This window comes from Phyllopteryx taeniolatus, chromosome 8, assembly GCF_024500385.1.
Source record: "Phyllopteryx taeniolatus isolate TA_2022b chromosome 8, UOR_Ptae_1.2, whole genome shotgun sequence".
Classification (NCBI taxonomy): domain Eukaryota; kingdom Metazoa; phylum Chordata; class Actinopteri; order Syngnathiformes; family Syngnathidae; genus Phyllopteryx; species Phyllopteryx taeniolatus.
In genome coordinates this window covers 17142501-17167182 of record NC_084509.1, presented here as the reverse complement: position 1 = coordinate 17167182, position 24682 = coordinate 17142501, and the positions used below count along the sequence as shown (strand labels likewise).

The window sequence follows — 24682 nt, the reverse complement described above, 5'->3', positions numbered from 1 at the left end:
CATTAGAAGAATAAAGTTTTTTTTTCACAAAAAGTCATAATACAATAAGAAAACTTTATTTTTGGGGGGGGGGTATATATATATTCTTTTAGAGGACATAGTCGTAATGTTGCGAAAATGAAGTCTGTTTTTTATTGAAAAAAAAGACAAAATTTATTAAGGAAAAATAATTCATATTTTTGCCAGAAATAAATCATATTACTAAAATAGTCATATTTTGAACAAAAAAAGACAAAAATGTAAGAAAGAAAACAGCCATATTTTTAAGAAAACAAATATAATAAAGTTTACAAAAATAGTATTTAAAAAAAAAACATTAGCAATGAAGTATTAATATTAACATCACATTTGTAGAGCATAAATTGTAATATTACAAAATAATTTTTAGAAAAAAAGTTGTAATATCAGAATAGACATTTGTCTGATAAAATGACTACATTAAACAACAGAAAAGTCACTTTTTATGGAGTAAATGTTATTAATTTTTAAAATTAATATTTTCTCTAGATAAACAGTATAAATTTGAGGGAAATTTTTGTATATATTATGTTTTAGATTTTATATATATATATATATATATATATATATATATGTGTGTGTGTGTGTGTGTGTGTTTTATCATATTATGAGAATTAAGTTTTAGTTTTGCAAGATAAAAATAATTGTTCAAAGAAAATAGTAATAATATTGACAGAATAAACTAACCAACCCTCTTTTAACCCTTTTAAAGAGTCTTTTTTTTTAACCCCAGCATCATGGAAAGTGGCTTCAAGTGGCTTGTGTTAGTTCCACTTATAAACAGTCCCGGAAAAAACTCAAAATGCAGGTAGTGTGAAAGGGAAAAAGATGGCTTCATGGAAAGAATTTAGTTATTGATTAGATGTCCCAATTCGGCGGTGGCCGACTGGTTAGAGCGTCAGCCTCACAGTTCTGAGGTGCAGGGTTCAATCCCCGTCCCCGCCTGTGTGGAGTTTGCATGTTCTCCCCGTGCCTGCATGGGTTTTCTCCGGGCACTCCGGTTTCCTCCCACATCCCAAAAACATGCATTAATTGGAGACTCTAAATTGCCCGTAGGCATGACTGTGAGTGCGAATGGTTGTTAGTTTCTATGTGCCCTGCGATTGGCTGGCAACCAGTTCAGGGTGTACCCCGCCTCCTGCCCGATGACAGCTGGGATAGGCTCCAGCACGCCCGCGACCCTAGTGAGGAGAAGCGGCTCAGAAAATGGATGGATGGATGTCCCAATTCGATTGTTCATATAGTGTACCTGCTTACATTTTGATTGCTATATTAACAATTAGTTTCACTTCCTCCACATTATATGTTTTACAGCCTTATTCAAAAATTTTATAAATTCATTTTAGAAAAAGGCTGTTTTCCAAGTAAAAATCTGATATATGAGCTCTCTACGGTGTCAGTGTTACAGCCTTATTCCAAAATTAATTAATTTCGTTTTCGAATAAGGCTGTAACATAACAAAATGTGGAAAGGTAATGCACTGTACAATGTCACATAACTGTCTTCGTTCCTTTGTGCAATTTGGAATTTGTAACAAGACAACATGCCACCCTGGCGACCGTCAAGAATCGGAAACAAAAAAAATTATGATGTGTCAAAAAAGAAGAAAACAAAACATCAAATCATCTCCGTCTGTGCTGCACCAGCTTTCCACCACTCTTCCTCAACCCAGAAGCCTTTTTTGCTGATTGAGTCCTGCCGCAGGCCGGCTTTCTGCGATTGAAAAAATCCATTAGCGTTTGCGCCAGACTGTGAAATGGGCAACAATTCAAGAGCCTTCTTGGCAGGGGGCGAGTGAAAATTTGTTGGGGGGATTTGGGGTGGATTATTCGCATGGTAAAAATCACGACTGGAGAGAGACTGAGACCAGAATACGGATGAAGGCAATTTTGGACCGAATTTTTACACTCGACAGATAAATATCCAAACCAGAGAGGAGTTACAGTACTTAAGCAGTAGTTCTCAAGCTGGGGTCCTCAAAGTTTTAACATCAGGGTCCACAAAATGCACAGTGGTGTCTTGAAAAGCAGGTGAGTTTTTCAAGATACATGCCGTCGTTTGGTAGATTTTTAATTTGACTTGCGAGCAAAAAATAAAATAAAATGCTATTTGAGTCCTATGAATTCAATTCAACTCACTTGAACTGAAGTTTGGCCAATAGGGAACAACGCTTCAAAAGACTATTAAAGCTGTTTCTTGCCACTCAAAGTTGGAGTTTATTGTCAAACTAAATATAAAACAAAGAAAATGACATGTTGTGTGTTTGAAACAACCACAGAGCTTTGCCCTAATAAAGTTTTAGCTTAATGCTAACAAACAACATAAAACACCATGGACAGGCTAACAAATGGCATCAGTGTTGCAGTGTTATAACCCTTTCAGCAACAGATATTTGAACACAATCAGTGGAGAAACATATGTAGTCAGACAATGTGACAATACTCACAGGCATATATTTTTTTATCCTCTGAGAAGACAAATTTTACTGCAGCTTACTGAGGAGCTGTGACCATCTCTGTGTGTATTATACTGCTCCCAGGTGTCCAAGGCGCATACATCTGAAAGCGGAGGACAATGTCCATTGAATTGTTGTAAAAGAAAAGTCTGGGGAAAATGTTACTTAAATTTGATGTATTTATGCAATTATATTATTATTATTATTATTATCTCCGCAAGAGAGGACACAGATTGGCGTTCCCGTCGATCCACCTCGCGAATGTACGCTCCCTACCCAACAAAATGGACGAGCTTCATCTTCTGTTAAAGACCAGTAAAGACTTCGGACGTTCCGCGGCCATGTGCTTCACAGAGACCTGGCTTTGCAACGCTGTACCCGATGGCGCTGTTATGCTTCCCGGTTTCCATATTCATCGAGCGGACCGCGACATGGAATCATCGGGGGAAACAAAGGGCGGCGGGATATGCCTCTATATCAACGGAAAATGGTGTACGGACGTCACGGTGCTCAGCACACACTGCAGCCCGCATTTGGAGTCGCTATTCGTAAACTGTAAACCATTCTACTCCCCACGTGAGTTCGCATCATTCATTCTCGCTGGCGTCTATATTCCGCCTCAAGCTAACACGAACGCCGCATTGCTAACGCTCGCCGATCAAGTCAACGAAATTGGAAAAAAACACCCCGACTCACCCCTCATTATTCTCGGGGACTTTAACAAAGCTAAACTCAACCACGAACTCCCTAAATACAAGCAGCACATCGACTGTCCTACCAGGGAAAATAATACTTTAGACCACTGCTACACCACGGTAAAAAACGCATACAGTGCTATACCTCGTGCAGCCTTGGGCTCGTCTGATCACTGCTTAATTCACTTAATACCGAGGTACAGGCAAGAACTTAAATGTGCGAAGCCTACAGTGAAAACAGTCAAAAAGTGGACAAATGAAGCCAAGATGGAACTTCAAAGCTGCTTAGACTGCACAGACTGGAGTGTCTTTGAAAATTCAGCTGGCAGCCTGGATGAATATACGGACACTGTCACATCCTATATCAGTTTCTGTGAAGAGGTCTGTGTACCAACAAAATCATTTCGCACATTCAACAACAATAAGCCGTGGTTCACTGCTAAACTTAAGCAGCTTCGCCAAGCTAAGGAGGACGCATATCAGAGCGGGGACAGGGCCCTGTATAATCGAGCTAGAAACCAGCTGACCAAAGAAATTAACATTGCAAAGAGGATCTATACAGCAAAGTTGGAAAAACAGTTTAGCGCAAATGACTCTAAATCAGTCTGGCATGCATTCAAGTCGCTGACTAATTAGAAGCGACGATCCCCCCAAGCTGAGAACAATAGCACACTAGCCAACGACTTGAATACCTTCTACTGCAGATTTGAAAAGGACAGTTTCACACCACACACCAACCCGGCCGCACCCGCGACCACAATCACACCTCTGACCTCTGCGTTAACCATCCATGAACAGGATGTGAGACGCATCTTCAAACAACAAAAGATTAACAAAGCGGCAGGCCCGGACCACGTGTCCCCATCCTGCCTCAAAGTCTGCGCGGACCAGCTCGCGCCAGTCTTCACTCAGATCTTCAACAGATCACTGGAAATGTGCGAAGTTCCATCCTGTTTCAAACGCTCCACCATCATCCCAGTCCCCAAGAAACCTGCAATCTCGGGTCTGAATGACTACAGGCCTGTCGCTTTGACATCTGTGGTCATGAAGTCCTTTGAACGTCTTGTGCTGGACCACCGCAAGAGTGTCACAGGTCCCCTGCTGGACCCCCTGCAGTTTGCCTACCAAGCGAACAGATCTGCGGATGATGCAGTCAACATGGGACTGCACTTCATCCTAGAACACCTCGACAGTGCAGGGACCTACGCGAGGATCCTGTTCGTGGACTTCAGCTCAGCGTTCAACACCATCATCCCTGAACTCCTTTCATCCAAGCTTCTCCAGCTCAGCGTCTCACCTGCCATCTGCCAGTGGATTTACAGCTTTCTGACGGGCAGGACACAGCAGGTCAGGCTGGGGGAGGCCACCTCATCCACACGCAGCATCAGCACTGGGGCGCCCCAAGGTTGTGTCCTCTCTCCGCTGCTCTTCTCTCTCTACACGAACGACTGCACCTCAGCGAACCCGACTGTCAAACTCCTGAAGTTTGCAGATGACACCACTGTCATCGGCCTCATCAAGGACGGTGACGAGTCTGCATATCGACAGGAAGCGGAGCGGCTGGAGCTGTGGTGCGGCCGACACAACCTGGAGCTAAACACGCTCAAGACTGTAGAGATGATCGTGGACTTCAGGAGGCATCGTTCGCCACAGCTGCCCCTCACGTTGTCCAGCTGCCTTGTGTCAACCGTCGAGACCTTCAAGTTCCTGGGAATTACAATCTCCCAGGACCTGAAGTGGGCGACCAACATCAACTCCGTCCTCAAAAAGGCCCAGCAGAGGATGTACTTCCTGCGGCTTCTGAGAAAGCATGGCCTGCCACCGGAGCTGCTGAGACAGTTCTACACAGCGGTCATCGAATCAGTCCTGTGTTCTTCCATCACAGTCTGGTTTGGTGCTGCTACAAAAAAGGACAAACTCCGACTGCAACGGACAATCAAAACTGCTGAAAGGATTGTCGGTACCCCCCTACCCACCCTTGAGGACTTGCACGGTGCCAGAACTAAGACAAGGGCGTGCAAAATCCTCTCGGACCCTCCCCACCCCGGTCACCAGCTCTTCCAGCTCCTTCCCTCAGGTAGGCGCTACCGATCAATGCAAACTAGAACTAGTAGACATTCCAACAGCTTCTTCCCTCTTGCAATCAACTTCTTAAACAGCTAACTTACAATTCCATTACAACAAGCTGGCAATTTTTTGACTTGAGTTCGTTGTCACATTTCTGTATTATGTATTACTCGTGCACTCACTGTAGTTGTCTCGCCGTGCTGCACTATTTGCATATAGTGGCCACTCATGCCAGAGTAGCATCTGCTCCATTTGCACACTGATTGAGGAGTATCTGTAACATTTGCACAACCATTGTCCCAGATTATCGCACTACTCGTCACTTTAAACCGCATACACTCCTTGAAGTCTCAGTGCCCTTTGCACAATGGTCATTGCACCGGACTATTGCGATATTAGCCATTCGAACTGAGGACTCTGCATCTTTTTGCACAATTGTTGTTTGTTGTTGTTTTTTGTCAATGTCTTTATGTCTCCAAAGTGTTCTGTAAATTGACTGTCTGTTGTACTAGAGCGGCTCCAACTACCGGAGACAAATTCCTTGTGTGTTTTGGACATACTTGGCAAATAAAGATGATTCTGATTCTGACTGTATTTTGAATGAAATCCAATATTATATGATTATTATATTATTATTCTTATAACGAAACATTACAAAAGCTTTTTGGGCCCTGGGGGAGGGGGGGGGGGGGGGGGGGGATCTGGAAAGGATTAATTGCATTTACACTCATTTCAATGGGGTAAAATGATTTGAGATACGAGTGTTTTAAGTTATGTGTGGTCATAGAACAAAATAAACTCATATTTCAAGGCACCGCTGTAATTAGTAGGCTTTACACGATAAGGAGTTTTGGGGCCGATCACCGATCAGTGAGTTTAAAAAAACAATAACCGATCACCGAGCCAATCACAAGATGGAGGAATGTGTCTATTTAAATGACCTGTTCATTTACTGTATATACTTGTGTAGTTAATTGCTCAAAAAAATATATTTACAATAAATAATGTGTCTTTTTTCCTCTATTTATGCCAGTGAGGCAAAGTGACAGACAGAACAAATTAATGGTCTTCTATTAGATGCTCAGGAAGTAAATACAGTAATTAATGTATCCACTTTTGGTGACATTTTTGTTTGTTGGTGTGCTGTGAGATTTTTCAATTGTAAAATATGTTCCTTGGCTCCATAAAGGTTGGAAATCACTGCTCTAGTCAGGTCATGTATTCTAATCAGTCAGGTCAAACCAACATTACAACATGAGAGAAATAATGGGTGCTAACTTACTGTAATTAATTAATTTTTAATTAAATTCCTTCACCCACAATGAAACTTTCGAGCATGATTCGACAGAACGGCGGCATGTTTACATCCAACCGTTCGTGCTACCGCTAGCTTGCTAGGCTACATAACATTTTATTGCCTGCTTGTGAGCCTTATCGTATTAAAAGTACGTAAACATACCTCAAGCAAGCCTTAAACAAACGTCCTCTCCTGTCCTGAGCACCGGTGACCACCAACACACATTTTTCCCCATTTTGTCCTCATAATATAGTCGGCGCAATCCACTCTTGTTGTCGCGGTAGCAAGTGTATCCGGTCGCATTTGAGTTGACAGGATAAAGCCCAATGATCGTAAAAAACGGGATGTGGTGCTTTCGGAATACAAGATTTTATTGCAGTAGTCTGACAGTGCAATCATGAAAGAACTAATTTGTCTTGTAGTCTGATCCGGCATTACGTGTTGCCTGTCTCCAACTTGTTGTCTGTTCCACGACGGCGACATGTTTATTTATTTATTTATTTATTTTAAATAACTTCTTTGGCATTCAGATATTTACAGTACTACGTCAAAAGACACGCGTCAAGGCTAAAAAATAAACTAGCTTATGGATTCAAATATACTGTGCACACGGCAACGTGGAGTAAATGTCTTTTGCGGAGCCGATCAATGACGTCATTGATTGGATCGGCGAATTATGACATTAAAGCCGATCAGCATAAAATGCTAAATATCGGCCGATACCGATCAGCCTGATCAAATCGGTGTAAAGTCTAGTAATTAGTAGTAAATTATTATGTTGTATCAGCTTTAAACAGTACATACAATGCTACCTTGACTTACAAGTCCCTTTTTCAGATCTCTCGAGAGATGTTCGATCAGATTCAAGTCTGGGCTCTGGCTGGGCCAGTCAAGGACATTCACAGAGTTGTCCTGAAGCCACTCCTTTGTTGTCTTGTCTTTGTGTCCGTTATCCTGTTGGAAGGTAAACCTTCGGCCCAGTCTGAGGCACTAAGCACTCTGGAGCAAGTTTCCATCCAGGATGTCTCTGTACCTTGCTGCATTCATCTTTCCCTCAATCGTGACAAGTCTCCCAGCTAGCACTGAAAAACATCCCCATCGCATGATGCTGCCACCACTGTGCTTCACAGAGGGGTGTTATGGGTCAGGTGAGTGGTGCATGGTTTCCTCCAAACATGACGCCTGGCATTCATGCCAAAGAGTTCAAATTTTGTCTCATCAGACCAGAGAATTTTCTTTCTCAGGGTCTGAGAGTGCTTTAGGTGCCTTTTGGCAAACTCCAGGCGGCTGCCATGTGCCTTTTACTAAGGAGTGGCTTCCATCTGGCCACTCTACCATACAGCCCTGATTAGTGGAGTGCTGCAGAGATGGTTGTCCTTCTGGAAGGTTCTCCTCTCTCCACACAGAACCGCTGGAGCTCTGACAGAGTGACCATCGGGTTCTTGGTCACCTCCCTGATTAAGGCCCTTCTCCCCCGATTGCTCAGTTTAGATGGGCGGCCAGCTCTAGGAAGTGTCCTGGTCGTTGGTTGCTGGTTTGCTCATTGGAACCTTCAAAGCAGCAGACATTTTTCTGTACCATTCCCCAGATTTGGGCCTCGAGACAATCCTGTCTCGGAGGTCTACAGACAATTCCAGACAATATAGACAGGTGTGTGCCTTTCCAAATTATGTCCAATCAACTGAATTTACCACAGGTGGACTCCAATTAAGCTCTCGGAACCTCTCAAGGATGATCAATGGAAACATGATACACCTGACCTCAATTTGAGCTCCGTGGCAAAGGCTGTGAATACTTATGTACATGTGATTTCTTAGTTTTTTATTTTTAATAACTTTGCTAAAATTTCCCAAAAATTCTTATCACGCTGTCAGTATGGGGTGTTGTATGTAGAATTTTGAGGGGAAAATTTATTTATTCCATTTTGGAATGATGCTGTAACATAACAAAATGTGAAATAAGTGAATGCACTGTATACCTCCGCAATTACGTTCCATTAGTCACAAAATGAAATAATAAAATAGGTCCACTCCATAACAATGCAAAAATAAATCATCTTACATACTTCTCTCTCTTCAAATGTAATGTCTACATTTCAAATAAGAACATATCAGAGGCTGCTCAGAAAAATAAAGCATTTTATTTTATTATTATTATTATTATTATTATTTTATTTATTGTTACTTGGCTCTTTCTAAACCTGTGTTGCCTTTCAGTGTTCCTGCTTTTCTGACTTGAAGCAAATAAATCAGTTAGTAGACAGTAATTTTTTATGTTAGTTAGAATAGAAGGAATTTCTAATGCTATAAGTAAAAAAAATATGATAATAAATTAAGTTAAATTAGTGAACATACAATTTCACAATGGTATTGCTGTAACAATAATAGCGTTTTGGAGGTACAGTATCCAAATATGAGGATAGAAGTACACAGTAATATATGATGTGAAGATGTATTTTTCACAAAAAAACTGTGGAAACGCACAGAAACTACTAAAGCCTATTGAGAAGGACTCGGCAAGCAGAGAGATTTTTCGGTATCCCTGCTTTCACCTCTTCACCTGTACCGTCAACCTTCCTGCAATACCGTGAGCTTTCCCACAATATTTAGCATACCGCGAGGCTAATACCGTCATAAAACCGAACCGTGACATATTCCGAACATTTGAGTGACCGAACAGGGCAAGCTCAAGTTTGCCACGGGCAAGCAAAGAATTTAACTTCGTGAGCTGAATTGGTTGACGTCTATTGAATTACGTCCATTGAATTAAAGTGGGCGGCACGGTGGACGACTGGTTAGAGCGTCAGCCTCACAGTTCTGAGGACCCGGGTTCAATCCCCGGCCCCGCCTGTGTGGAGTTTGCATGTTCTCCCCGTGCCTGCGTGGGTTTTCTCCGGGCACTCCGGTTTCCTCCCACATCCCAAAAACATGCATTAATTGGAGACTCTAAATTGCCCGTAGGCATGACTGTGAGTGCGAATGGTTGTTTGTTTCTATGTGCCCTGCGATTGGCTGGCAACCAGTTCAGGGTGCACCCCGCCTCCTGCCCGATGACAGCTGGGATAGGCTCCAGCACGCCCGCGACCCTAGTGAGGAGAAGCGGCTCAGAAAATGGATGGATGGATGGTTGAATTAAAGTTTGAAATCACAGAAAAACATGATCAAGGTGTGTATGTAGTACAAAGTAGTATGAGTGTTGTACTTCTACGTTACTGTATATTTTGAAGCAGAAGGAGTCGATAAAGGCTATAACTCCAGCCAACACGTTAAAATAATTTAAAAGTTGTGGACATTTTTCCATTAAAAGATGGAGAAGCTGCTGAAAGTTATTAGTGAACCAAAAAAAAAAAAAAAAACTGAAGAAGATTAAGTTCAGTCAAAGGGAAGTTTAAAAAACTTATACATTTATACTATTATTTAAAAAAAAAAAAATGTTTTGAAATAGTGGGCTGGAACGGATTAATAGCATTTCTATTGATTTTATTAGGGAAAGTTGAGATTTACCGTAAGTCACGAGCATAGTCACACTTGTTGCTTTTTTGAAAAAATTGCTTTTTTTGAAAAATAGTCGCTAGAGGGGTCTGAAAAATGTGCTCGATATAGCGACCTAATGGCTAAATTGGCAAGACTGACTGTTTATTTGGAAACTAGCCCGTCTCCGTTCACAGCCATGTGTTAGTGGAAGCAGCGCCCGTCACCTAGCGCTGATGGATACAAATTGAATTTATTTCAGTTGAATTCGGTTCAGTTCCGAAACTATTCTACTGCTAAATGACTTAAGAAATACATAAGACACAGTTCTCTGTATGATATGGCACGGTTCTTTACCACTGTAAACAACAAGTACAATAATAAACATATTGTTCAACCAATTACATGAGAAAATTAAGTTTTGAAGTTGACTTTATTAGCTAATAGGATCCAATTGGGAGGCCTCGAGCCAACAAATTAAGTCAAACTTCATGTTTGCCTGTCGACTTTGATTTACAGTTCAAGAGCCTCAATGGCGCAGCGTTTGTCGTCACAGACGCTAATCTGCCATGTCTGTGTGACTCAGCCCGGGATTATTTTATTCAGAGACTCGCTCCTTTCAACGCTGCAGAGAGCAGTTATGTCATCATCATGTCAGGCAATTATTTAATTGCCTCAAACTGCATATTTTACACTGAAGGATCCCATTCATTTCTGTCTCTGCTGCATTCTTTTGTACACAGGCATAGAAAAGACACCTCCCCGTGAAGCTTAGTTTGGCACAAATGTGGGTTGAACTCCAAATTCCTACCCGTTTGACAGACAACTATTTGTTTGATTTTGGAGGAATATTTTTTACTGAAAATGTGGGTTGAACTCCCAAGTTGCCACCCGTTTGGCAGCAAACTGGTCGGGCCTGAATTATTAGCTGACGTCATGCATGATGATGCTTTAAATTGTCAGGTTTTGTTATACTTTGGAGGCATATTTTCTCAGGACATGTTTCAACTGTAAATTACGATCCATTCAGCAGCCAACTAGTCGGGCCTTGTTTAGATTTTCCGACGTCAGCCATGACAATGCTTTAAACTCCAGCGTTTCACTTTGGATGTAGATTTTTCCAGAAAATGTTGGTTTAGAAGCAATCTAGTTGGGCCTGAATTATGGGGGGTATGGGTTTGTGCGTCCTGGGAGGAGATGAGTAGCAGCTGCACAGTACTCTGGTATTTGCAGCGCTCCCTTCCTCCTCTTCCTCCTCCTGCTTCCATCCTAACCCTTTCATTTTCCAAAACACTGCCTTCCACACTAGACGAACCACCAAACGAGTGCTACTTCCAGTCCCTTGTTACCAAACCTCCAGAGCCCCTTTTTGGAGTCCTCACTCCTTTCAACAGAAGCCCTTCTATTCCACCTCCTCCACTATGTGTGGATTTACAACTGTTGTCCATTTTCCCTTCATAATGGCCTTGATTTACATGCATACTTTCTTGCTTACTCATGGGCCTAAATGTTAGGTACACTCACAATCCACAATCTTAGACCAGAGCTTCAGCAAAAGCTCGGCCTTTAAACAGATAAAGCTGTCACTTACTTATAGTTGATCAACCTAGATCAAAAGGGGGAAATCATGCTCAAAATGAGGCTGACAACTGGTGTGTGTCACCCTGAATATTTTTGAAGGGGAGGAAATATAACTTTTAACACACGCCCACAGTACAGGATAATCAGTAAGTATAATGTTTTAGAGCTTGAAATTGTCCCCAATTAACACTATGTGTGTACCCCGCTTAACTCGACCTAATTACGTGCCTTGATTTACGAGTGGCTCGATATAAAATACGAGCGATAGCATGTTTTTTTTTTTTGCTTTGACTTGCAAGCAGAAATTTGAGATAAGAGTGCTAGATTGTCTCGACTCACTTCACAACAAGCCGTTTGGCACATCGTGAAACATTCTTTAAAAAATAGGTTTCAAGCTGTTTGTTGCCACTCCCAGTTTAAATTTCCTTTCAAACTAAACATAAAACTAAGATAATTACATGTTGTGTATTTAAATTAACCACACCACTTTGAATGTCCGCTAGCTTAAAGGACCGATATGGTCTTCATGGTCTATATTTCACCAACAAGTTATCTTTATGTATTTTTGCTCAAGAAAATGAAACCGGCAGTCAATATCAGTTTGGAAACTAGCCCGTCTCTCGGCAGTTTTCAATATCAATCATTTTTGGAGCAATTGTTAAATAACAAATTGCATTTGGAACACCCCTTTTTTTCCATCTGTGGGCCTGTGAAGCCTTTTGAGACTCCTTTGTGATTAAGGGTTATGGGCAGCGTGGCGCTGAGGGTAAGAGTATGCCCTGCAACCGGAGGGTCGCCGCTTCGTATCCCCGCTCGAGCGCATGTCATCGTTGTGTCCCCGGCAAGACATTTAACCCACATGGGCTACGAATGAATGTGGTCGGATGTTTGGTTGTCGGAGGGGCCATAGGTACAGAATGGCAGCAGCGCTTCTGTCAGACTGCCTCAGGGCAGCTGTGGATACACAAGTAGCGTACCACCACCAGGGTGTGACTGAGGAGTGAATGAATAATGCATGAAATTGTAAAGTGTCTTTGAGTTAAACGGTGCTACAACACATACAAAAATATAACAATAATACAGACATATTTTTTATCCTCTGCTAAAACTACGAATATTACTGCAGCTTACTGAGTGGCTTAGTTTTGAAACTCTTGTTCGTTTTTGTCGGTATGACTGTATTATACTGCACCATTGTGGCCAAGGCGTGCACACCAGAAGGAGCACAAGGGCTGGAACCGATTAAAGCCATTCTTTTCAATTAGGAAAAATGATTTGAGATACAAATGTTTTGAGTTTTGAGCACGGTTAAGGAACAAATTAAACTTGTAAGTCAAGGCACCACTATATGAGTTCACAAGATGCCTTTGAGGTCTCCCATTACTTCTTTTGAGCAGCAGCTTCTATTAAAAAAATTTGGTTCCTCAGCCGTGGTATCATTCAGTGGAGGAGGGCAGGCAGATGTTCACGTGTCAAAACGTGCACTGGTAGCCTCAGATCATTACCTTTATTTTCCACTCCCAACGTGTGATTCATCATTCGCGATTCCCCGTAGTTGATACATGGGCCAAGCAGGAGTCAGAGGCGAGGGTTGATGCTCTGCTGCGCCGTTAACGAGATATTTTCTTTGTGATGTTGCAGTGGGCGAGTTTGTGAGCGACGTGCTGCTGGTTCCAGAGAAGTGCAAGTTCTTCCACAAGGAGCGCATGGACGTGTGCGCAAGCCACCAGCAGTGGCACAGGGTGGCCAAGGAGGTAAGGCAGGACACACCGTTGCAGGAAGTCACATGACATGAGTTGAGTCAGACTTAAGTCGGCAGTTATTGAACTTGGAACTTGCTTGGATAAAACTTAAAAAAGACTCGACTTGACTTGTACTTGGTTATCATGAGACTCAACTTGATTTGAACTGAAACTACGACTAGTCCTTTTTGATCATCTGCATTTTCAACATAGTGTGTCGTTTGTTTTGCTTAGGGCTACAATGAGTTCATAATTGGGGTTGTACATACAGTACTAGTTGACTTTACTACTCCACAATGACATTGAGAGCGTGACGTCGACTAGTCGCTAATCACGTGGTTTCTGCTTGAGGGGGAGGCAGTCACCTTAAGTAATTTAAATTGTCTTGTATTTCTGAATGGTTTTGGTAAGTGAGCACCATTAATGGGAAAAAACGCAAAGATTCTTTTGGGCACATACTCTGGTGCAACCCTGCGATTGGCTGGCGACCAGTTCAGGGTGTACCCCGCCTCTCGCCCAGAGTCAGCTGGGATAGGCTCCAGTATGCCTACTGAGGATAAGCAGTGTAGAAAATGGATGGAGGGATGTGGCGCAACCATGTTGTTATACTAGCGTGCTTTTATTTTGAAGGCCTGACTTTTCTGGTTACAGGATGTGTATGTCGATGATGCCCGAGTTGTCAAATGGTCCGGGAGGGTCGTTGTTGCCTATTGTTGTGGATAAAAGCTTGCATTGTGGAGTAAGCCTTGCGGTCTGTGAGCCCAGTGCCAGGACAGGTTTGGCCAGGTTGTGTAAACGTTACTGTAAAAATTGTGTTGCTTTTTTAGTGATGCGTAAAAGGTGGAAAAGGAGGAACAGAGAGATTAGAATGAATTTCTTATTTTTTACTTCTCCTGCCTAGCCATCAAGCGTAAAAAGTAAGTAGTACAATGCAAGCAAATGATACTAGCCTTGTGAAGTGGGAATTTTAGTCGGCATATTTGCCATTAAATTAGCGGCCTTAAGAACTGGCAAACTGGTATTTTCTGACTTTATTGATTTGAAGCAAATCTTTAGTCTCTTTAGAATTTCTTAAAGTCACCAGTAGCAAAATTTTAGAATGCATGAACTGGAACTGCCGCTTCATTTTTGTCACAACCGCACCAAATTGTCTCGTCTTTCAAGATCAGCAAAACTAAATATGCAATGCACAAATATTAAATACACGAGCTCGTCTATGGAAAATTAGAGTGCATATTAAAATTGTCTGAAAACATTATATTGAAAAGAGAAACAGGCGCTTACCAATTACAAGCCTGAATTGTGCAATTTGAGGTGAGGCTGCTCGCTGCCAGGCTTTCCTGTGTATTTGAACAGGAGATCTGCAAATTCAGAAATGTTTACTATTAAATCATGGACATTATTTGATTTTAAAAAATTCATAAATTAATGAATGTTTTCATCAGTCTTTTCACCATCTCTCACACCTCCTCTTCTTCCTCAGGCGTGCTCCAAGAGCTCAACAGTGCTCCACAGCGACGGCATGCTGCTCCCGTGCGGCACTGACAAGTTCCACGGCACAGAGTTCGTCTGCTGCCCGCCCTTCCGCGCTGAGGAGTTGGCCGACTCTACCAGGGAGCAAGAGGAGGTGGAGGAAGACGTGGAGGATGAGGAGATCAAAGAGACCAACCTGGATAAAGACGAGGACGCACTAGAGGACAGGTGAGTGGAGGGAATATGTAAACAGGTGACACTCTCCCGCAATGGCTGTTCTTACTCATTCAGTGGTTTCCTTTTGTTTGTTTGAATGTTTATTTTTAGACATGAAAGCAAAACAATCAATGGACAACGAAACAGTTGAACATTTTTGTGGTAACATATTCTTAACTTGTACTGTACATAATTTGTACTGTTGTCTTATCGCAGTGAGACTCTGGCTGAGGAGAAACCCACGCAGAAGGAGGAGACACTGGATGAGGAGAACGAGGAGGAGGATGACGACGAGGAGGATTACCACTACGTCTATGAGGACGAGGAGGCAGATAAGGAGGACGATGACAAGCGAGACAGCAGCAGAATGTCCGACAGCCGGGAGGAAGAGGACAAGACTTTACATGAAGTTAAAGGTTTTTGTTTTTTTTCTTCCAATGGCAGTTATTTGTCATGTGACATATGTGTGCAGTCGCTTGTTGCTAGGCAGAGTTCCCAAGCCCAGTTGGAATTAATATTATATACGTTTTGTCCACAATATAGACAAAATGCCACAAATTAGTATGTTGTGGAAACAATTTAAAGTAGCACTAAACAGGCCCACAAAATGTCATGTAAATTCAACACACCATAGAGAGGAGTAATGTTAACAAGCCTGCCAAATTTCAATGAATACAAAGAAACAAAAAAAACAATCGCCAAGTAAAGTCAGGTTTCAAAACTTGAATAATAAGGGCCACCTTTCAGCTCTCATACGCTGTGGGCGTGTCGAATGGATGCACCAAAAGGACTCAAACGTGGTGAGGGGGTGATAGCTTATACGATGTAAAATAGGAGGCTCAACTTCAAAATTGAATGGTTATTGTGGACTATAATCACAAAAATAATCACACGTCAACTTACCCTCATTGTTGGTGACATATTGTCACAGCCGAACACGGCACCTGACAACAGCGGGACGGTAGGAGGAAGCCCAGGTAGCTAGACACTCGGCACTGCCCCATTCACTAGTATCAATTTACCCACAAAGGCATGTTGTCTCTGGTGAAGGTTTACAAAACTAGTCGTCACAAAATGTGCACCGCAGAGTTGTGTGGTGGTGTTGATGTTCAGCTCACCATTTGCGTGTCTTCAAAATGTCAATCCATCATTTTTTTGTTTCCTCTTTTTTGGGGGCTTAAATAACGTCACCGAGTTGTTCTGTAAATTGAGGCATCCAGCAAAGATGCATTTTCGGGGTAAAGCCATCGTTAGCTTGCTAAATGCACACTGGAGTGGTACATGGGCCTTGTTATGGAAGCTAAGCACAGCTAACTCACAAGTAAGAAGCATAGTCAAACAAAATGACGTCACTTTGTCCTTATATAGTGGGGAAGGGAACTTGCGGTAGAAAGTGTACGCCCACATCACGGGGCCGTTTTTAGCCCCGCCCACAAAATCAGGAAAATCCAAACGGTGAAAAAGATGCTGAAGCTGTCTCAACAATTCAGCACTATATTGTTATGTCTTTGCATATGTTTTCAGCACTTATCTTTGAACATATTTAATGTATTTAGAAACAAAACACTGATTTTTGCTTAGTGCCACTTTAATATCTTGTGGTCACAAATTAGTAAATTAATAATTTGGGTCCACAATATGGTATTTTGTGGTATTTTTATGCGCACGTTATACTTATTTCATTGCCAAAAAAAATTATTTTTAAATTAGCATTTTTAACACACGCTATATCCATTTTGTGGACACAATTTTGTATTTTGTTGTCACATATGAGCATTTTGTGACATTAAACCCGATCAGCATAAAATGCTAATTCTTGGCCGATACCGATCAGGCCGATAAGATCGGTGTAAAGTCTAATTTCCACGAATGACTTCTTCCCATTGGTCGCCCCCCCCCCTCGCAGCCGTGTGCACCCTGGAGGCGGAGACTGGCCCCTGCAGGGCTTCCATGCCCCGCTGGCACTTTGACATGAGTCAGAGGAAGTGCGTGCTCTTCATCTACGGAGGATGCGCTGGAAATCGCAACAACTTTGACTCGGAGGAATACTGCATGGCCGTGTGCAAGCGACTCGGTGAGTGAAAGCTTGTCAGCTCCGGTTAGGTTTAACATGTCCAGCGCACTCCTACTAGATTCATCGTTTGCGCCCCGCTATTTTGCAGCTTTTTTATATGATTGTTTTTTTATGGGTTTTTGCAATCTACTTATATATGTAAATCCCCTCACTCACGCAGGAGCTGCTTTCGGCCACTGCTCAGGCCCAAACACTTATACCTAGAGGCACTGCCACTTAAGGGCATTTACTGTATCTAACTAATGTGAACCGCAAATAAGCAGGGGTTCTCTGCATATTCGTCTGACTGTTGTTTCGGTTTGGCAGCCACACCCCCCACTCCTCAGCCCGCCGACGACGTGGACATTTACTTCGAGACACCGGCGGACGACAAGGAGCACAGTCGCTTCCAGAGGGCCAAGGAGCAGCTGGAGATCAGGCACCGTAATCGTATGGAAAGGGTGAGACTGAGAATACTGAAACCTCTAAATACTCCTCATTAACTTCAAGAGACTATGCCATTTTTTTCCTATACTTTTCAGTTGTTTAGGCTGAATGCTAGTATTTGTATACTGAAAAATATACACATTTTTGCAATCTAATAAAAGTCAAAGCAATAATGGTCAAAACATGTTTTTTAAAGGTAGTAGGAAAGAAATTCAAATATACAAATAAATGGCTGACAAAAATACATGCAAATATTTCAAAAGACAAAGTTTTCGAAAATATTTTGATGAAGATATTAGGGAAAAAATAATAGTAGACAAAATATTAGGAATCAATACAGAAGTATAAAAAATAGAAAGTATTATAAAACAATTTATATTATGACAAAAATATTAGCAAATATTTTTGCCAAAAATGTTAGCTGAATATACAAAAAGAGGAGAAAATAATAATCCATCCATCCATTTTCTGAGCCGCTTCTCCTCACTAGGGTCGCGGGCATGCTGGAGCCTATCCCAGCTGTCATCGGGCAGGAGGCGGGGTACACCCTGAACTGGTTGCCAGCCAATCGCAGGGCACACACAAACAAACAACCATCCGCACTCACATTCATGCCTACGGGCAATTTAGAGTCTCCAATTAATGCATGTTTTTGGGATGTGGGAGGAAACCGGAGCGCCCGGAGAAAACCCACGCAGGCACGGGGAGAACATGCAAACTCCACACAGGCGGGGCCGGGGATAGAACCCGGGTCCTCAGAACTGTGAGGCTGACGCTCTAACCAGTCGGCCACCGTGCCGCCGAGAAAATAATAATGTTCCAAAAATACAAAAATAGAAGAAAACTACGGCAAATGTTAGGACAATGCAAAAATAGTCAAAAATTATTACAGACATTTGTTTACAAAACAGAAGAAATTATTTGTAAAATACAAATACATTAAGACAAAAATATGTGAAAATAATACAATATTAAATAAATAGTAGAAGATAATACATGAAAAAATAAACTTAAAAGAAATTTGAAAAAATGCAAATTCATGAGGAAATATGAAATTCTACACCAGAAAATAAAAAACATTGATGAAAAATAAATGATAGATTATATCAGTCAAAAGGAATTGACAAAACTACAGGCCTGAGAAAAGTATTAAATGGAAAACATGAAAAATACACAAATGTTTGAAGAAAAATCATAGCTTTTTTAAAATACAAAATAGAAAAAAAATTTTTTTAAAGTTTAAATATGAAATATATTTTTAAGAAGTACCTTTCTTGCTGTGTCAATCAAAAGTGAATATTATTGTATTCTGGAGACATCATGTTTGATGCAACTCCTGTATTGGCTCCCATTAGATTACCGAAGTCAGTGTTCCCCAACCTTCTTTGCACCGCGGACCGGTTAGGAGTCGGCATTTTTCTCACGGACCGGATGTGGTGGCGTGCGCGGATATTCTATATATATATATATATATACATTGGCAATGAAATATATATATATATATTGGCAATGAAATATATATATATATATTGGCAATGAAATATATATATATACTCAGACGGGAAACAGAAGCGTTCGATCTGGCTGGAAACGGAAGCGTTCTGTGCGGTCTCGACGTGTCAATTGAGACGCGGAGCTGTTTCGGCGGAGAAGATCCGGTCAATTTTCAAAATAAAACACATTGACGCGCGAATTGCAATACAACAGAAATGATATAAATTGGTCATTCTGTCTCTGCAGCCCGGTAACTAATGCCTCACGGCCCGGTACCAGTCCGCGGAACGGTGGTTGGGGACCACGGACCTAAGTGACCAGCTAGGGCTCATACTGTATTTTTTTCACATTTAAACACAAGAGTTTCATGCTGTAAAATGATTGAAAATCCTCACATTTGTCTCCCGACTAATTTTTTTGCTCTCTTCTCATGGCTGCAGGTGAGGAAAGAGTGGGAGGAGGCAGACCGCCAGGCCAAAAACCTGCCCAAGGCTGAGAGGCAAACTTTGGTGCAGGTCAGTTAGCGCCTCCCTTTGGTAGGGTTTAGAGGCGCATCGATTAATTGACAACTAATCGATTATCAAATTAATCGATGGAAATGTTTTTATCAATTAACCGTTTAGAGACCTTGTTTAACTTACAATTGTCCAAATCATCAGAATGTCAGCCTCTAACTAACTAACTAACAAATAATTATATTCTAATAATAAAACAGCTTGATTATATTTCTGTTTCATTAAAAAAAGGCAGGCGGCATGGTGGACGACTGGTTCGAGCGTCACAGTTCTGACGACCCGGGTTCAATCCCCGGCCCCGCCTGTGTGGAGTTTGCATGTTCTCCCCGTGCCTGCGTGGGTTTTCTCCAGGCACTCCGGTTTCCTCCCACATCCCAAAAACATGCATTAATTGGAGACTCTAAAATTGCCCATAGGTGTGACTGTGAGTGCGAATGGTTGTTTGTTTGTATGTGCCCTGCGATTGGCTGAGAGCCAGTTCAGGGTGTACCCCACCTCCTGCCCGATGACAGCTGGGATAGGCTCCAGCATGCCCGCGACCCTAGTGAGGAGAAGCGGCTCAGAAAATGGATGGATGGATAAAAGAAGGCATTTGCAAACATCTTCTTTTACTTTGGATAACAATTATCAACATTTTTGCCAATTTTCTGACATGTCATGGACCAAACCGGTAACTGAATCATAATCAGTTTATGTTTCTGCACTGTCAATTTCAAGTAATGTCCTGTTTTTGAAAAAAGGAATAATTAAAAAAAATATATATCCGATTCCTCGATTTATAAAAAAAATAATCGACAGATTAATCGATTATTAAAATATTCCTTAGTTGCAGCCTGACTGGCATTTCCCCATTGTTGCTGCTCATTGAGTCCACACTTGTAGCCAGCACCAGCTTTCACCTTACAGTCTCCAAAACATGAGGAAAAACTTGAATGGTCTTTGTTGAATGAGGAAGTAAAACAAAAACAGCACTGTAGCACTTAATGTGCAAACACAATCTGAGGTAGAAAATTAGGAGTCTAACTGCCTAACATAACCAAACACACTAAAGTCTTCACATCATGAGGGGTTTTTATATGCATGTAAGTCTGGTGCCGCCTGTGACTTTGTGGATCCCCCCCACTCCCTCCCTGCGAACTACAAAAGCGAAAACGCTCTTATGCCTACCAGGTACGAGCAAGAAGTAGCTTACTCTTTATCACTACTTGCCTTACTAAATACAGATTTCTTGACTGACGTAACCTCTACAAGCTCTGTTTTCTTTCCCCTCCAGTCACGCGTCACATTTTGATGACACGTGGCCGTGCGACTGTTGGCGGCTGGGTTGCTAAATAAGCATTTTTCCCCTGACATATGAAGGCTCGTACGGTACCCGACTGGTTAGAGTGTCTGCCTCACAGTTCTGAGGACCGGGGTTCAATCCCTGGCCCCGCCTGTGTGGAGTTTGCCTGTTCTCCCCGTGCTTGTGTGGGTTTTCTCCGGGCACTCCGGTTTCCTCCCACATCCCAAAAACATGCATGGTAGGTTCATTGACAACTCTAAATTGCCCGTAGGTGTGAATGTGAGTGCGAATGTTTTTTTGTTTCTATGTGCCCTGCAATTGGCTGGCAACCAGTTCAGGTGTACCCCGCCTCCCGCCCGATGATAGCTGGGATAGGCTCCAGCTCTCCCGCGAACCTAGTGAGGAGAAGCGGCTCAGAAAATGGATGGATGGATGGATGGACATGAAGGCTCGTTAACTGTGTTTAGCTCGGTTTTCTGCTGGAAACCTGTAACGGAACCTGGCACTCTAATGAAAAAAAATTAACCGTCCTTCACAGATGCCAGAATGAGCGCGTTCGCAATAACATTCATCAGGCAGAAATACACTTTGTTCAGTTCAGGTTTGTTCATTCATTGAACTAATTCAGGTGCTGTTACTAATGTTGTATTTTTGTGTAGCACTTCCAGGCCATGGTGGCGTCCCTAGAGGAGGAGGCTGCTAGCGAAAAGCAGCAGCTGGTGGAGACCCACCTGGCCCGGGTGGAGGCAATGCTGAACGACCGCCGCCGGCTGGCCCTGGAGAACTACCTGGCGGCCCTGCAGGCAGACGCACCCAAGGTGACCACATCTCACATAACATTATTTATACAAGGTTCTGCAGTCCAGGCAAGGGGTTCTCTGACTTTTTGGCTCCAGGGGTTGTTGTTTTTTTTCCCTCGGACCCCATTATAATCCTAACACCAATCAAACATAACCAATACATGTACCCCTATATGCCATAGGAATTCAAAATTGGCCTTTTTTTTCGCCCCCAAAAAAATCATAATGCTACGATAACAAATGCACAATTTTGTTTTGAAAATAAATAAAATAAAGTCATAATATTATGATGCTAAAATTAAAGTATAACGAGGGAGCAGTATTTCTAAGAACTAAGATGTATTTTGTTTGAGTAAAAAGTTGCAATCATTTTTCCAAGATAAAGTTGGAATATTGTGGTATTGAAGTCAAAGTTTAACTATCTAAGAATGTCTAATTTTAACAAGTACATTTAAAAAACACATCTTTATTCTCATAATATTGACTTATTGTAAGAAATCTCAACTTTATTTATGCAGTGATATCATATTTATGTGATATGTTCCAATTATATCAGAGCTTTTAACTGGCTCAAATTTAAGGTAGAGAGAAGTAATTTCTTTACTACAGGGGAGCTCAAAGTGTGGTAGGAGTACCACTAGTGGTACACGGGCTTCCCCTAGCGGTATGCAAAAGAATCACTGAATCAAACGTTCACATTGTTGCACGTTGTGCATAATGTTACAATGGCTTCAACTTTTGTTTAATCTAGTACAGTACATTTGTTAAGTACAGTTCAGTTGTTACTTTAAGTACAATATATTGGCATTTCATCTTTTAGAATGGATTGTTTTCAACATGGCGGCACGGTGGCCGACTGGTTAGAGCGTCAGCCTCACAGTTCTGAGGTGCGGGGTTCAATCCCCGTCCCCGCCTGTGTGGAGTTTGCATGTTCTCCCCGTGCCTGCGTGGGTTTTCTCCGGGCACTCCGGTTTCCTCCCACATCCCAAAAACATGCATTAATTGGAGACTCTAGATTGCCCGTAGGCATGACTGTGAGTGCGAATGGTTGTTTGTTTCAATGTTCCCTGTGATTGGCTGGCAACCAGTTCAGGGTGTACCCCGCCTCCTGCCCGATGACAGCTGGGATAGGCTCCAGCACGCCCGCGACCCTAGTGAGGAGAAGCGGCTCAGATAATGGATGGATGGATGGATGTTTTCAACATTTATTTTAGTAGAATTTTTATTTAAGCTTAGTGTGCAATACATTTGAATTTTCAGTTTTTTATTTTCCTAAATTAAAGCGCCATGTTAATGTTCAAACTGTGCATAATGTTATGGTGGTACATGGAGCAGCAAGTAAAAAAAGATCCTCATATGTAGGTATTCAGTTTTTGAAATGATACGGCATGAGAATTTATTGCAAATTATTATGTGGACCCCCAAGTTACAGCTCGGGGACCCCTGGGGAATCACTGCTGTAGCGTCAGTAGCTAACAGGTGTTTGTGCCCCGCAGCCTCACCGCATCCTGCAGGCGCTGCGCCGCTACGTGCGCGCCGAGAACAAGGACCGCCAGCACACCATCCGCCACTACCAGCACGTCCTGGCTGTGGACCCCGAGAAGGCAGCTCAGATGAAATCACAGGTGGATCTTGTTTAAATGTAACCTTGGGGGGAAGGGGAGCTACAGTAAACCCCTGGGCCCCAGTCCCTATCCCCTGCGAAAAGTGAAAAACTGCAACTAAGAAGTCTCCCCTAAAACTTTTACAATTGTCTATATTAATAGTATAAACAAGGGGTGTCCAAACTACAGCCTGGGGCCCATTTGCAGCCCGCCATTCGTTTTTCAGCGGCACTCGGCAAAAAATGACATTTGACACGGCCCGCAGACGTGAGAAGTGCATGTGTCGAAAAAAATATGTGGGTTGGGTGGTGTTGCAAAACCCACATGCCATGGGTGGGGGGGATATGCCCGATGGGGACTACCACTACAAACGATAAACTGGTTTTATATATTGTGAAGCTTTTCTAGATATTCAAAGATGCAAATAAACTATTTACAACGACAATTCCAATGAAGTTGGGACGTTGTGTTAAACATAAATAAAAACAGAATACAATGATTAGCAAATCATGTTCAACCTATATTTCATTGAATCCACTACAAAGACAAGATATTTAATGTTCAAACTGATAAACGTTATTGTTTTTAGCAAATAATCATTAACTTAGAATTTTCTTGCTGCAACACGTTCCAAAAAAGCTGGGACAGGTGGCAAAAAAGACTGAGAAAGTTGAGGAATGCTCATCAATCACCTGTTTGGAACATCCCACAGGTGACCAGGCTAATTGGGAACAGGTGGGTGCCATGATTGGGTATACAAGGAGCTTGCCGGAATTGCTCAGTAATTCACAAGCAAAGATGGGGCGAGGTTCACCTCTTTGTAAACAAGTGCGTGAGAAAATAGTCGAACAGTTTAAGGACAATGTTCCTCAACGTACAATTGCAAGGAATTTAGGGATTTCATCATCTACGGTCAATAATATCAACAAAAGGTTCAGTGAATCTGGACAAATCACTGCAAGGCCGAAAACCAACATTGAATGTGACCTTCGATCCCTCAGGCGGCACTGCATCAAATACCGACATCAATGTGTAAAGGATATCACCACATGGGATCAGGGACACTTCAGAAAACCAATGTCAGTAAATACAGTTCGGCACTACATCCGTAAGTGCAACTTGAAACTCTACTATGCAAAGCAAAAGCCATTTATCAACAACACCCAGAAACGCCGCCGGCTTCTCTGGGCCCGAGCTCATCTAAGATGGACTGATGCAAAGTGGAAAAGTGTTCTGTGGTCCGACGAGTCCACATTTCAAATAGTTTTTGGAAATTGTGGACGTCGTGTCTTCCGGGCCAAAGAGGAAAAGAACCATCCGGACTGTTATGGACGCAAAGTTCAAAATCCAGCATCTGTGATGGTATGGGGCTGTGTTAGTGCCAATGGCATGGGTAACTTACACATCTGTGAAGGCACCATCAATGCTGAAAGGTACATACAGGTTTTGGAGAAACATACGCTGCCATCCAAG

General features: G+C 42.2%; 1 protein-coding gene across 8 annotated transcripts in view; it reads left to right on the top strand.

The window, feature by feature from the left end:
* aplp2 (amyloid beta (A4) precursor-like protein 2) overlaps nt 1-24682 on the top strand; it is a 108185-nt gene that overhangs the window by 61263 nt on the left and 22240 nt on the right. For 6 of the 8 annotated variants that reach the window (XM_061780914.1, XM_061780918.1, XM_061780920.1 and 3 more), the window contains exons 4-11: nt 13225-13337; nt 14809-15026; nt 15231-15430; nt 16921-17088; nt 17395-17528; nt 19449-19523; nt 21465-21623; nt 23102-23230. In XM_061780914.1, coding sequence (XP_061636898.1) covers nt 13225-13337; nt 14809-15026; nt 15231-15430; nt 16921-17088; nt 17395-17528; nt 19449-19523; nt 21465-21623; nt 23102-23230 — 1196 coding nt within the window. Of the gene's footprint in view, nt 1-7507; nt 7681-13224; nt 13338-14808; nt 15027-15230; nt 15431-16920; nt 17089-17394; nt 17529-19448; nt 19524-21464; nt 21624-23101; nt 23231-24682 lie in introns of those variants that run through there. The other 2 variants (XM_061780921.1, XM_061780917.1) reach the window with 2 other exon arrangements.